The following is a 12,193-nucleotide window of genomic DNA, read 5'->3' on the forward strand; positions in this document are numbered from 1 at the left end:
CATTGACCAAATCTGAGCCGTTAAAAGTTAACGGCCTAGATTTAACTCTTTGAAAACCACCTGTCTCTCTTCCTCGCTAATTTAGAGAGAGAGTACCAGAGGGAGATGGAAACCCTAGTTCCTTTTTTTGTTAAGATGAAAACCCTAGTTCCTAGTGTTAAACTTTTATGATTCTGTTAATGGAAACATTACTGATGTTAAAATTGTAAGATTTATGTTATTGGATGGATGGTGATTCTTGTTGTATCAAAAGCCTCTACCTTAAAAATTTGAAGATCTTGTGGGTTGTGGCAGAGTAGCAAAGGATTAATGAATTATTAATGGTGTTAAAATTTGAAGATCTATCATCATGGATAGATGGTGATTCTTGTTGTATCAAAGCCTCTACCCTAAATATTTACCATTAAAGTGATGAATTAGATATGAAATGAGCTGATAATCTTTCCCGTCAAATCCTCTCACAGTTCATTTATCTTCCCTCTCTCCCGCACTCTCTCTCTCTCTAAAATCTAAACGCATGGGAGAGACTAGAGAGACGGGTGATATTTCAAATAGTTAATTAAATCTGGGCCGTTAATCTTTTAACGACTCAGATTTAGTCAAATGTTCAAAAATTGAACTGCCACCTCATTCCGGCACTTCTCTTCGTCAATTTCTTTCGGAATTCTAGCATTACCCAATATTTGAAAATATCCAACAGTTAATTACAGTTGACATAGCATTTTTTTCATGTTTGTGATTTGTTAAGACTTTTACTTCCTCGTAACATTATTTTAGAATTTAAGAAAATAAAATTAAAGTTCTAAGATAAACTATTACCTTTTCTTATTTGTTTCATTACCACTCTAAATTTGATAGAGTTAAATAAATAAGACGGACCTTCATCAAAAAAATAAAAAAAATAAAAAAATAAGACGGAGAGACGTGCGAGAGAAAGAGCGCCAAAGCAAAAGAAAGAAAGAGGGATTCAACGGCAAGAGGGAGATGTATATTGAGAGAGAGATATATAGAGAGATGGCTAATTAGACAATCAACATGCTTGTCCACGGATTTATTGCTCTTTTGTGGAATATATCCTATGTCCCGATATCCTTATATAGTAAGTACCACTAATCCCCGACTAATTAACACAATCGAGAAGGGCCCTTGCGAGCGCACAACCCGCATCCCCCTCCATGGCCCTGCTTGGATACAAAAACGTTGTCATCCCAAAATCCTGACCCAATTTTATTTGATTCTTGTCATAATGTGTTAAATACTCAATATGCAGTTTTCATCTGGAGCCTAGTGGATTTTTTTTTTGTTAAGAGTGGAGCCTAGTGGACTTGGGCAGCAAATCAGCTTCCTTTCCCCAAGTCAATGCTCCATTTTCGTTCACGTTTCAAATGTTTATCCGATTTCTTAAACTTTTAATCACTCCTCCTCAACAAACGCTCATCAGAAGTTCACCCACTCCTCCTCCAACTATTCCCATTCTTGCAGCAGCAGCAGCAGCTCGACTCTTCGCAGGTCAAACCCTCAATTTCACTACTCTCCTTCTTCTTCTCAAATTCACTTCACTCTTCTATCTATTCACACTTGACACTCATCGAATTCTAGGGTTTATGCATTACAATCATCTCTTTATCAAGAGAAACCCCCATTAATACAGTTAAAGAGGTTAAGATTATTATCACACTAGGTAGTTTCTTCCAATCCAAATAACATCTCCAACCTTTTTTTAGCTCTCGAATTCGAGAACGGGTTAGGAATAAATAACTCTAGTACGTTCTCAAATTCCAGTATTTAATTCTCTAATTATTCAAAATTTGACTTGATTAACACCAGTGGAATCCATTGGTAGATCGTGGAACTTATCGGGTTCTATCAGGCAGGCTTTTAGATGTCATGGGGATGATCCTCAAAATCACTTACATAATTACATTGTGAATTTCTAACACAGGTTTGTTTCTCAGGCAAGGCCAAGAAAATGGTTGAAAACACCAAGACTGATATTACGCGTGTGCTTTTTTGTGGGCCTTACTTCGCTGCTTCGCATAACTACACAAGGGAATATTTGCAGAACTACCCGTTTATCCAAGTAATGTCTTACTGTCTTATCATTTTCTTTCATCAATTGATATGGCCCATGAGCTATGTTTATGGTAATTGGTAATTAGTCCTATTTTTGAAATGTTCAAGCGAAAAGGCCGCTTTACTTTTGATTTTGAAGTTGTGGGTGTTCTTGGTGCGAGTTGCAAAACTTAGTATATTCTTTCGTAACAATTATTTTGCTTGTTTGATTGCAATGATTTACATCCATCGACCCTCTTTAAAATGTGGTTATACCATTAAAATAAGCATGTCACTGTTTATTTATTATGTCGGTACTGTTTCATCATTTTGACAAGGCACAGAGAAAGAAGAAAAAAACTCTGTAAGTAACTCGTAAAGTACTGTCACAAATTATTACTTACTTTCATGAATCAATTTATGTTAAATCCATTAATACTTCAGTTTCTCAAAAGACTACTCAACTTCGGGTTATTATGAATGTCAGAATATGAGCTAGCGACGACTAGTTTACTTATGTCGTCTGTTATGTTTCCTTTAGGAAGTTTTACTCTCTTCAACTTCAAGTCCTCAGTATATTTTCAATCTATATGCAAATGTACAGGTTGAAGATGTCCCCCTTGATGCTGTCCCTGATGTTATTTCAGAGTACCACATCTGTGTTGTGAAAAGTTGCCGAATAGATGCAGAGATTATAGCTCGTGCAACTCAAATGAAGCTTATAATGCAATTTGGAGTTGGACTGGAAGGTATAAAGTTAGAGTTACAATTATATTCACACGAGTGCTATATCCCAAAACATGGTTAATTTAATATGTTATATTAATATGTACAAGGATTTCTAGCAGAAAAAGTTCAAACTAACGATTTCTAGAAGGTCACAAAACATGGTTAATTTAATATGTACAAGGATTTCTTTTAGTGATGCTACACACCCTCCAAATATTATTTTTCCTCTATGTTCTCGATTGGTGCAATGACTCTCTGTCTCTGATTTACCTTTAGGTGTTGATGTTGATGCTGCCACAAAGTGTGGTATTAAAGTTGCTCGGATTCCTGGCAATGTAACCGGTAATGCAGCATCATGTGCAGAAATGGCCATATATCTGACATTAGGCCTCCTGAGGAAACAAGTAGGTTATCTCATCTAGTAAACTGAACTACTTAATTACCTGAGAGTCTGAGACTCCTGAAGTTATATAGGGTGCATAAAATAAATTCTTGTGTTGCCACTGTGAATCGAAACTTGCATTTCATCAATTATTGTGATTATTTCTGATATACTTTTCTATAGGATTTGAGAGGTTTGAGACAGACCAGTTCACTTTCTCCTTCGGTTTATTCAGTGTTAGAAGCTCTTTAGATATGGCTGGTGAAATTCTTAACTTTCATACGTTTCTGAAAAATTCTTAGGTTATGATTTCACAGGTTTTGTAAACCTCATTTCCTTGATAAACTGTTCTACCAGCTCATTTTAAGATGTTTATCTATCAAAGATTATTGGTTACAACTTACAACTGTAGTAATGAATAGCTATCATATCTCTGTGAAAGTCAGAAAGTGTGACATGTTTGTCCAAACTAATACTCTTCCTTTTTATTTTCTAACAGAAGCAGATGGAAATTGCTGTCAGGATGAAAAGGTTAGGCGAGCCAATTGGAGAAACACTATTTGGAAAAACAGTGAGATTCCTTTTTTTTTTTCTTGGCCGACGGGGTAATATGTTATCTTATTAGTGCATTTAATATATAAGGTTCTATACGGTTTCATCAGGTCTTCATCATGGGATTTGGAAATATTGGGATTGATTTGGCAAAACGCTTGCGACCATTTGGTGTGAAGATCATTGCGACAAAACGTAGCTGGCCAGATTCTTGTCAACCAAATCGTAAGAAGAATGTATCTAGTTTCTAGTAACTTTCAATCTATAAGTGTAAGATATGTTTCTACCACAATCGAGAAATACTTTGCTGCCTTCAGGAATGAAATTTTGACCTGCCATCTGTATCAATTAGGTTCAGCATCTTTGGGCAGCGAAACTGAAGGAATTGATGGTCTCGTTGACAAGAAAGGTGGTCTAGATGATATTTACAGTTTTGCTCAAGAGTCTGATGTAGTTGTTACTTGCTTGCTTATGAACAAGAACACGGTCAGTCTCGGCCTCTTTAACTTTCTTTATTCTTTCTGAACATGTTCTTTCTCATTAGTGCGAAGCATGGTATGGTTCCTCTGTCTGATTCCAAGCCATGTGTGGTAGTTGGTTTTCAGGTTGGCATAGTGAACGATAAATTCCTCTCTTCAATGAAAAAGGTTAGCTGTTCATATCTTTATTAATGTAGGCAACTGAAGGTCGTCTTTTCTTTTAAGCACCAGATATCAGTTCATGTGAATCTTGGTTATCTGAGACTCTGAATCTAACTCATCTGTGCATCTGGATTTCAGACTAGTCTGACTACTTCTTTAAAGTCTTGGTCTAGTTTATAAGTTAGTGTTCCGCCAAAAGAGAACTTACTATCTTCATTTGGTTTTTAGGGTGCTCTTTTGGTTAATATTGCTCGAGGAGGTCTTCTCGACTATGAAGCTGTTGTATCCCACCTCGAATCAGGTCACTTAGGGGGGCTTGGTATTGATGTTGCTTGGACTGAACCCTTCAATCCAGATGACCCAATTTTGAAGTTCCAAAATGTCCTAATCACACCTCATGTTGCCGGGGTGACAGAAAATTCATACAGGACTATGGCTCAGGTACTCCATACTTCTCTCATGGAATTATACTATTGATACTATTCATTTAAGGTTTTCGCTTATCTATATATATATATGAACAAAACCTTAAAGATCTTAATCACATTGAAAAGATCAGTCATCTATAGACTAGATCCCCATTTTTGCCTGGATAGCACTAGTCTCATACTTTCCTGGTTCCATGCTCTAATAGTTATTAATTATTCCTATTCATCATTTAGTTATTCACTTATCCAAACCTCTCAGTCTTCTCATGGTGTAATATGTGACATTGGATTAGACAGAAACCAAAGCCACCTCATTGCCTTAAATTTTAGTCAACCATCGAAACAGGACCCGCCTCGTGTATATGAATTTGTTTTACTCACGACCACCAGCACATTTTCATTAAGTTGTTGGGACTTGGGCGATACTTGGTTCTGGCGTATCCCCGACTGAGCTCAAGTTGAACCTAATCGAACCAAGATGAGTTATTCAAGATAAAGAACCCCCAACCTCCAGTAGTTGAGCTCAAGCCTCCGTCTTGACTCATCTCAAATAAGCTTGAGCTCAGCCAGACCAATGTTTAGCAATATATATATATATATTGGTGGAACCCGTTGTACGTAATTTCTGATGTGTTCTACAGTATGATATGAAGTTTTTATAAGAAAACTTTAAACCGTTCACTTGGCTTTTGAAGCTGCTGATTTTTGGTGCTATGTTTGATGTCCATAGGTCGTTGGTCAAACTGCACTTGAACTTCATGCAGGAAAGCCATTGACAGGAGTAGAATTTGTGAATGAATAGAATCCCAGATGAGTCCTGCCCTCTTTGCAAGTCCAGTTTCATTGATCTAATATGAAACATATTTGTGGAAATAAAAGGAGAAAGAGGATATTATATCATGCCTATTGTATTGAATTGATTTCTAAAGTTTGTGCAATTTACTCCTTATGTTGCCTTCCTGGTCTTAATTTGTTTGTTTTTATGTCAAATAAACTAAGGTGCATATCTGACCATGGGTACGTGTACGAATGGCTCAATACGAGCTAGATACTGTTATACAATGAGCATTTTGCGGAATCACCGTAATATTTTTCAAGAATGAGATCAATTGGACCATTATAACAACCAAACCCTATATTTTGAATTTTTTACTGTTCTTTATTTACTTTTCAACACTATCATGTTTAGACGAAAACCTATTAACGACAATTCACATTATAACCCTATCACTGCACAAGTTAGTGTTCTATTTTGCCATTATTCCAAAGTTTGATCACAAGAACAACAGAAATGCAGAGAGAGACTTGCATGCCCCTTCTGACTGGGTGAAATTATGGTGTGCAACGCCCATCGTAGGTTCTGCATGCTACACAAGTAGGTGACATCTGAGTTTACTTGACTTTGGTCAGTCAACTCACCTGCTCTAGTCAATGCTTCATGTCCACTTCTCAACATTTTTTAGACTTGGGTCAGTCAATTCACCTGCTCCAGTCAAATGCTTCATTTCCACTGCCAACATATTTGAAATGTTTATGCGGCATCTTCAAGACTTCAACTTTGAGCCCAGCAGCAACACTCAGGATTCACCCACTCCCCCAACTATTTCCATTGTTGCAGCTCCATTTCTCTTTGCAGGTCAACCCTCTAATTCACAATTTTTTTCAATTTCATCTCATAGTCCCAGTATTAACTCTACGACTTCCGAATTGAAGGGTATATGCATCTCAATCCTCATTTTTGTCTATCTCGTCTCTTTCTTGTTTATTTTTTTTGTTTGTTTTAGTATTTTTAATTTTGTTCTGAACCTTGTTAACTCTCGAGATGTTAAAGTTTTGCCTTTTACAAGTGAGACAATCTCTCATCTATGAAGAGATTTATTAAAAGGGATACAGAAATGTCTTGAACGATGGTCAGCAACACAAATTGAAATTTTGCAGTGAGACATTGACTGACGTGACCAAATTGACCAGTTGAAACTAAATAGCAACTAAATTGTCCCGTTCGATTTTTAAGCAAAAATTGAGAAAAAGAGGGAGAAAGAGGGGCTGACCGTCGAGTCACTCTGATTAGGTGACCCGTTCAGATGATCATTTGTTACAGATAAGAGAGAAAGAGGGTAAATCTCTCTCCGGTTTCAGAGGAAGAGAAAATTTCACTAAAGGGAGAGCGAGAGGGGTTTCCGGCTCTCTCCTTTCACTGTCACGAAGAAGAAAGAAGGGAACTCCCCCTCATCTCACTCTTTCTTCGTCTGGTGAAAGAGAGAATCTGGATTCTGGCCAAAGACAACCTCTCTTGCTCCCTCCGCGGAAACAATATATATATATGTATATTCTAACAGGTCAATTCAGTTGTTCTATTAGTTTGTACTGGGTCAATTTGGTCATTGCTAGTCAATACTCCTGAAATGGAAAAGTCAAATTTTGTGCTCTCACCATCATCTTGAACATTTATGTGCTCTTTTTACAACATACCCCTTTTTTTCTGCAATAACTAAAGATAAAATATAAATCCATTAGTTCGGCGAAGAGGTCAGGACAATTATTCTAGATGTAACTGCTCTCAGTCGATATGACATCTCTGGATCATTTTTCAACTCTCAAAATTGAGAATGGATTGGACAAAATCACTCCAATACATTCTCAAATCCATGTCATATTTAAATATGAACTAAGATATTTGTAGTTATTGTTATTATTTTAATGTTGTTTCAAGTTACTCATATGTCAGCGCCAGTGGCCATTGGTAGACCATGAAGATTATCGAGAGTTCTCCTACTCTTTAGATGCCCTGAAGTTGATTCTGAAAATATCTTACATTGTGAACTTCCTGCGCAGATTTCTAAGGCAAGGCCAAGAAAATGGTTGATAAATCTATAAGTGACATTACAAGAGTGCTTTTTGGTGGGCCTTACTTTCCTGACTCACATCACTACACCAGGGAATATTTGCAGAAGTATCCATTTATCCAAGTAATGTTTCTGCTATCTTATAGTTTTTCCTCTTTCATCCATGCAGTATGGTTCATGAACTCTTTATGGCACTTGGTCCTACTTTTGAAATGTTGAAGTGAAAATGGCAATTCTCTATTGCAATTATGGATGTTGGCACGAGCTGCAAAGCTTATTATATTTCTTTCACAATTCAAAGTCCCCAACTCCCTTCAGCAATTGTTTTGTTTGTTTGGCTGCAACTGATGAGACAGTTTTCAGTTTGTCGCTGTAAGGATGTGCCAACTTGGTCATTGCATCCATACTGTTCCTTTATTTCGACGTCGCAAAGAAATAGAAGAAAACACACATCATTAATAACTATGACCAATTAGTACCTACTTTCATGGATTGACAAATCTCAAATCTATTTTATAATTTAGTTTCCCTAGAGGGTGCTCATTTTCAGGTCATAATAAATATGGAAGCATTATGATTAGTTTACTTCCTTTGTTAATGTTCCTTTAGGTAGTTAGCTCTCTCCAAATTTAGTTCTCAATCTTTACTAATTGTATTCAAATGTACAGGTTGACTGTGTACCTCTTGATGCTGTGCCTGATGTTATTTCAGAGTACCATATCTGTATTGTGAATAGTCTGCGTATAGATTCAGATATTATTGCTCGTGCAACTCACATGAAGCTTATATTGCAATTCGGAGTTGGGCTAGATGGTGATTCTAATAACACTGCTATTATTAACATGGATCTTCTATTCTGTCTTTTTCATGTCTTTCTCTAAATTGAAATTGTTTTCTTCCATCCTACATGCAGACAGATAGATATATATCCCTTGTTTGAGTAAATGAGAAAAATACAAACTTTTATTAGATGGGTCGCCAGCAAATATATACAATATAGTTAGTCTAGCAGGACATAAGCTTAGTAGGGAAGGGTATAAAATTGGAGCTACAAGCATATTGACACTAGTACTGTATCCCAATTAGCCAGGCCCATGAAAACACTAAAATTAAAGATTTCTAGTTCTTTGAACCTTCAAAAAAAGAAACATCGGTAATTTAGTCTCTAGTCTCTAGGAGGATTTCTTCTACTGACACTCTCCAAATATTAGTTTTCCTGTGTCTGGTTCTCGATCTGTGCGTGACTATAATATCTCTTTTAGGTGTTGATGTTGATGCTGCTACAAAGAGTGAAATTAGAGTAGCCAGGATTCCTGGCAATGTTACTGGGAATGCAGCATCATGCGCAGAAATGGCCATATATCTGATCTTAGGCCTCCTAAGGAAGCAAGTAAGTCATTCCAGCCCAGTATTCTGAACTACTTAATTAGCTGAGACCCGTGAATATAGGGAGCACAAAAAACATGTCCATCTTGTTCTGACGTTGTGAATCGAACTTTGCATTTGATTATGGTGACATTTGGTGTTATCTAAAATGCTGTGCCGTAGGAGTTTGTGAGGTTTAAGACAGACCTGTTTACTTCTTCCGCTTATTCTTTCTTCTAGAAAGTTTTTGATATTGGTTGGTGAAGTTCTTAGCTTTCAGGACTTCATAAGTTTTGGAGACGTCTTTTCCCAGTAAACTGCTCTATCTACTAATTTGAAGACATTTATGACTTCCATCAAAGACTATTTTACAACGTCAGTAGCTAATAGCTATCACGCCGATTGAACATTGCCTCTCTCTTTGAATAACAGACATGTTCCTCCGAACTAACACTGCCTTTTTACCCTCTCTCAGAAGGAGATGGAAATTTCTATTAGGATGAAAAGGTTAGGCGAGCCAATTGGAGATCCTCTATTTGGGAAAACAGTAAGATTCTTTTTTCTTTCCTTGGCTGACACGGTAACATGTTAATCCTGTTACTAGATAAGGTTTTATATGATTGCTCTAGGTGTTCATCATGGGCTTTGGAAATATTGGGATTGATTTGGCAAAACGCTTGAGGCCATTCGGTGTGAAAATCATTGCGACAAAACGGAGTTGGCCAGATTCTTCTCAACCAAATGGTAAGAACATTTCATTAGTTTCGTGTTACTTGTAAGTTGCAATAAAAGGTATGGTTCTTAAAAAATGATTCTTTTCATTTTCTCTGTGATCGTATGTTTTACCACCATTACAGAAATGCTTGACTTGCCATTTCTTGTCATTTAGGTTCATTAGCATTGGGCAACAAAAGTGAAGGAATTGATGGTCTTGTTGACAAGAAGGGTGGTCTAGAAGATATTTATGATTTCGCTGAAGAGTCCGATATAGTTGTTATTTGCTTACTTATGAACAAGGAAACAGTCAGTGCTAGCTCCTTTCACTTCCTGTATTACTGAATATGTTCGTTTTAATTTGAACTAACAGTGATATGCTTCTTGTTCTCTGATTCCAAGACATGTCTGATTATCGTTTTTCAGGTTGGCATAGTGAACAATAAATTCCTTTCTTCAATGAAGAAGGTTTGCTTTTTTTATCTTTCTTCATGTAGGGAATCTGAAGGTTGTGTTTTGTTTTAACCACTGGGTTTCAGTTCCTGGGAATCTTTATTGTTTAAGGTGGTGGTTGTTTTCTCTATAAGTCAAATTTATAATCTGACTCCAGATCTTGGATTGATTCGAGTCAGTTTTCAGAATGTTTATTTTAGTCTGACTCATCTGGAAGGCTTACTCAGGACGACTTTAGGTCCCTCTGAGTCAGACATAAAAATAACTCTGAAATAGGAGCTGGTTGTCTAAATAACCTAAAATGACTATTGTACCCCTAACGAAGACAAGATAGGTTCAGACAATTCAGATTCAGACAGAGAAAAAAGGAACCTCAGACTCTGAATTCATCTCCTCTCGATTCAATCCGGAGACTTGTTCACTACATTTCTTGTCTTTGTATAATAAAACTGTTAGAAATTAGTATTCCGACAAAATAATACTTAATATCTTAATTAATTAATTTATTTTCCCTTGTTTTAGGGTGCTCGTTTGGTTAATATTGCTCGAGGAGGTCTTCTTGTCTATGAAGCTGTTTTATCCCACCTTGAATCAGGCCATTTAGGAGGCCTTGGTATTGATGTTGCTTGGACTGAACCCTTCAATCCAGATGACCCAATTTTGAAGTTCCAAAATGTCTTAATTACACCTCATGTTGCTGGGGTGACGGAAAATTCATACAGGACTATGGCTCAGGTAATTCTTTCATTCGATTATACTATTACTATCCATTCTTTATCTTTTAGGTCTGTAGCTATTCATCCGTTTACTTGTCTACAACCTCTTAGTTTTCTCTTGCTGCTTCAGAAAGAAACCGAAGCCACCTTGTCTTCTAATTTTTAACTCAATTATATAGACGCACTCAGTCTCGTTCACATGATCTAGTTTAAAAATATCTCATTTACAACCATCAACATAATTACATAAAAAATTCTTTTCCATTATATCCCGATGTGGGTCAGATATAATATCCTTTCATTTTCTCTTCCCAACTCAGTAGCCGGCTCATTACTTGGTCCTGGCTTGACCAAGACCAAGCTCGAACCTAGCCAAGTCGAGCTGTTATAGAGAAGGAGCCCCCGACCTTAAGTTATTAAGTATTTGGGCTCAGGATTTGGACCTAACAAGCGCCTAGCTCAATCAGATCCAAAACGGTGTTATTCAAGAGAGAACTCGAATATAACTATATATCGACGTATAATATTAATCAGGTGGACAGAATGTATATTTTCTCAATTCTCGTGCCTTTCAGTCTTTGACACTATGATAGAAGTTTGTATAAGAAAACTTTGAAATGGTTTACTTGGCTTTTCCAGCGGCTGATTTGGTGCTATCTTTGATGTTCTTCAGGTTGTTGGTGAAACTGCACTTGAACTTCATGCAGGGAAACCATTGACGGGAGTAGAAGTTGTGAACTGAACCAGAATCTCAGGCGAGTCCTGCCTCATTGTGAGTTCAGTTTGATTGAGCTAATCGTAAAACATATTTGTGGAAATAAAATGGAGAAGGGGATATTAAATCTTGTCTATTGTATTGAGATGATTAATCCTATGTTTGTTTAATTTGCGTGCATTCGGGTCTTAATCTGCTTGTTCTCATGTCTAAAGAAACCGATTGGTTGCCATATGAAACCCTCGTCATTGCTAGAGGCGCTCCCCTATTCAGAATTGTTGAGGTTTTATGTGGAAAAGGAGAACCTTTAGCAATAACGGGGGTGTATAGAACTTCTCATCCCACATTGGTTGTGGAAGGGGTAGATGATCGATGTTCCTAAGTGAGAAAATTTCACCACGGGAGCTAGCTAATGGGGTGAAAGAAAACCTAATAGACCCATAACAATGGTTCTATCGCGCAAGCGTTACAAACCAGCAGTTTTCGAAAACCCATCTTTTATACCACTTGACTTGGTCTATTGACCAAGTCTCTTGCACACCATTAATTCAAGCATTATAAAACAACCCCCCCCAGATTCCTAGTGTTACCCACAAACTT

General features: G+C 37.0%; 2 protein-coding genes across 6 annotated transcripts; both read left to right on the forward strand.

The window, feature by feature from the left end:
* Positions 1–1,230: 1,230 nt before the first annotated feature.
* Positions 1,231–5,733, forward strand: LOC147532383 (uncharacterized). 5 transcript variants are annotated; one of them, XM_086646495.1, is made up of 10 exons: positions 1,231–1,509; positions 1,943–2,080; positions 2,657–2,801; positions 3,058–3,185; positions 3,663–3,734; positions 3,826–3,940; positions 4,068–4,201; positions 4,321–4,362; positions 4,585–4,797; positions 5,515–5,733. In XM_086646495.1, the coding sequence occupies exons 2-10, from the start codon at positions 1,970–1,972 to the stop codon at positions 5,584–5,586; spliced, it is 1,032 nt and encodes a 343-aa protein (XP_086502621.1). In that variant the 5' UTR covers positions 1,231–1,509; positions 1,943–1,969; the 3' UTR covers positions 5,587–5,733. The 5 variants fall into 5 exon arrangements, with proteins under 5 accessions (XP_086502621.1, XP_086502619.1, XP_086502618.1 ...); XM_086646493.1 differs by having other exon boundaries at positions 1,280–1,509; positions 1,956–2,080; XM_086646492.1 differs by having other exon boundaries at positions 1,335–1,509; positions 1,947–2,080.
* On the forward strand, positions 5,515–11,773 carry LOC147532384 (uncharacterized). Its single transcript, XM_086646498.1, has 10 exons — positions 5,515–6,420; positions 7,620–7,753; positions 8,299–8,443; positions 8,893–9,020; positions 9,471–9,542; positions 9,625–9,739; positions 9,885–10,018; positions 10,136–10,177; positions 10,685–10,897; positions 11,552–11,773. The coding sequence occupies exons 2-10, from the start codon at positions 7,643–7,645 to the stop codon at positions 11,618–11,620; spliced, it is 1,029 nt and encodes a 342-aa protein (XP_086502624.1). The 5' UTR covers positions 5,515–6,420; positions 7,620–7,642; the 3' UTR covers positions 11,621–11,773.
* The last annotated feature ends 420 nt before the right edge of the window (positions 11,774–12,193 follow it).

The sequence above is a fragment of the Eschscholzia californica genome, unplaced genomic scaffold, assembly GCF_041429995.1.
Source record: "Eschscholzia californica isolate CP2 unplaced genomic scaffold, dmEscCali1.0.p SCAF_6, whole genome shotgun sequence".
In the NCBI taxonomy this organism is placed as follows: domain Eukaryota; kingdom Viridiplantae; phylum Streptophyta; class Magnoliopsida; order Ranunculales; family Papaveraceae; genus Eschscholzia; species Eschscholzia californica.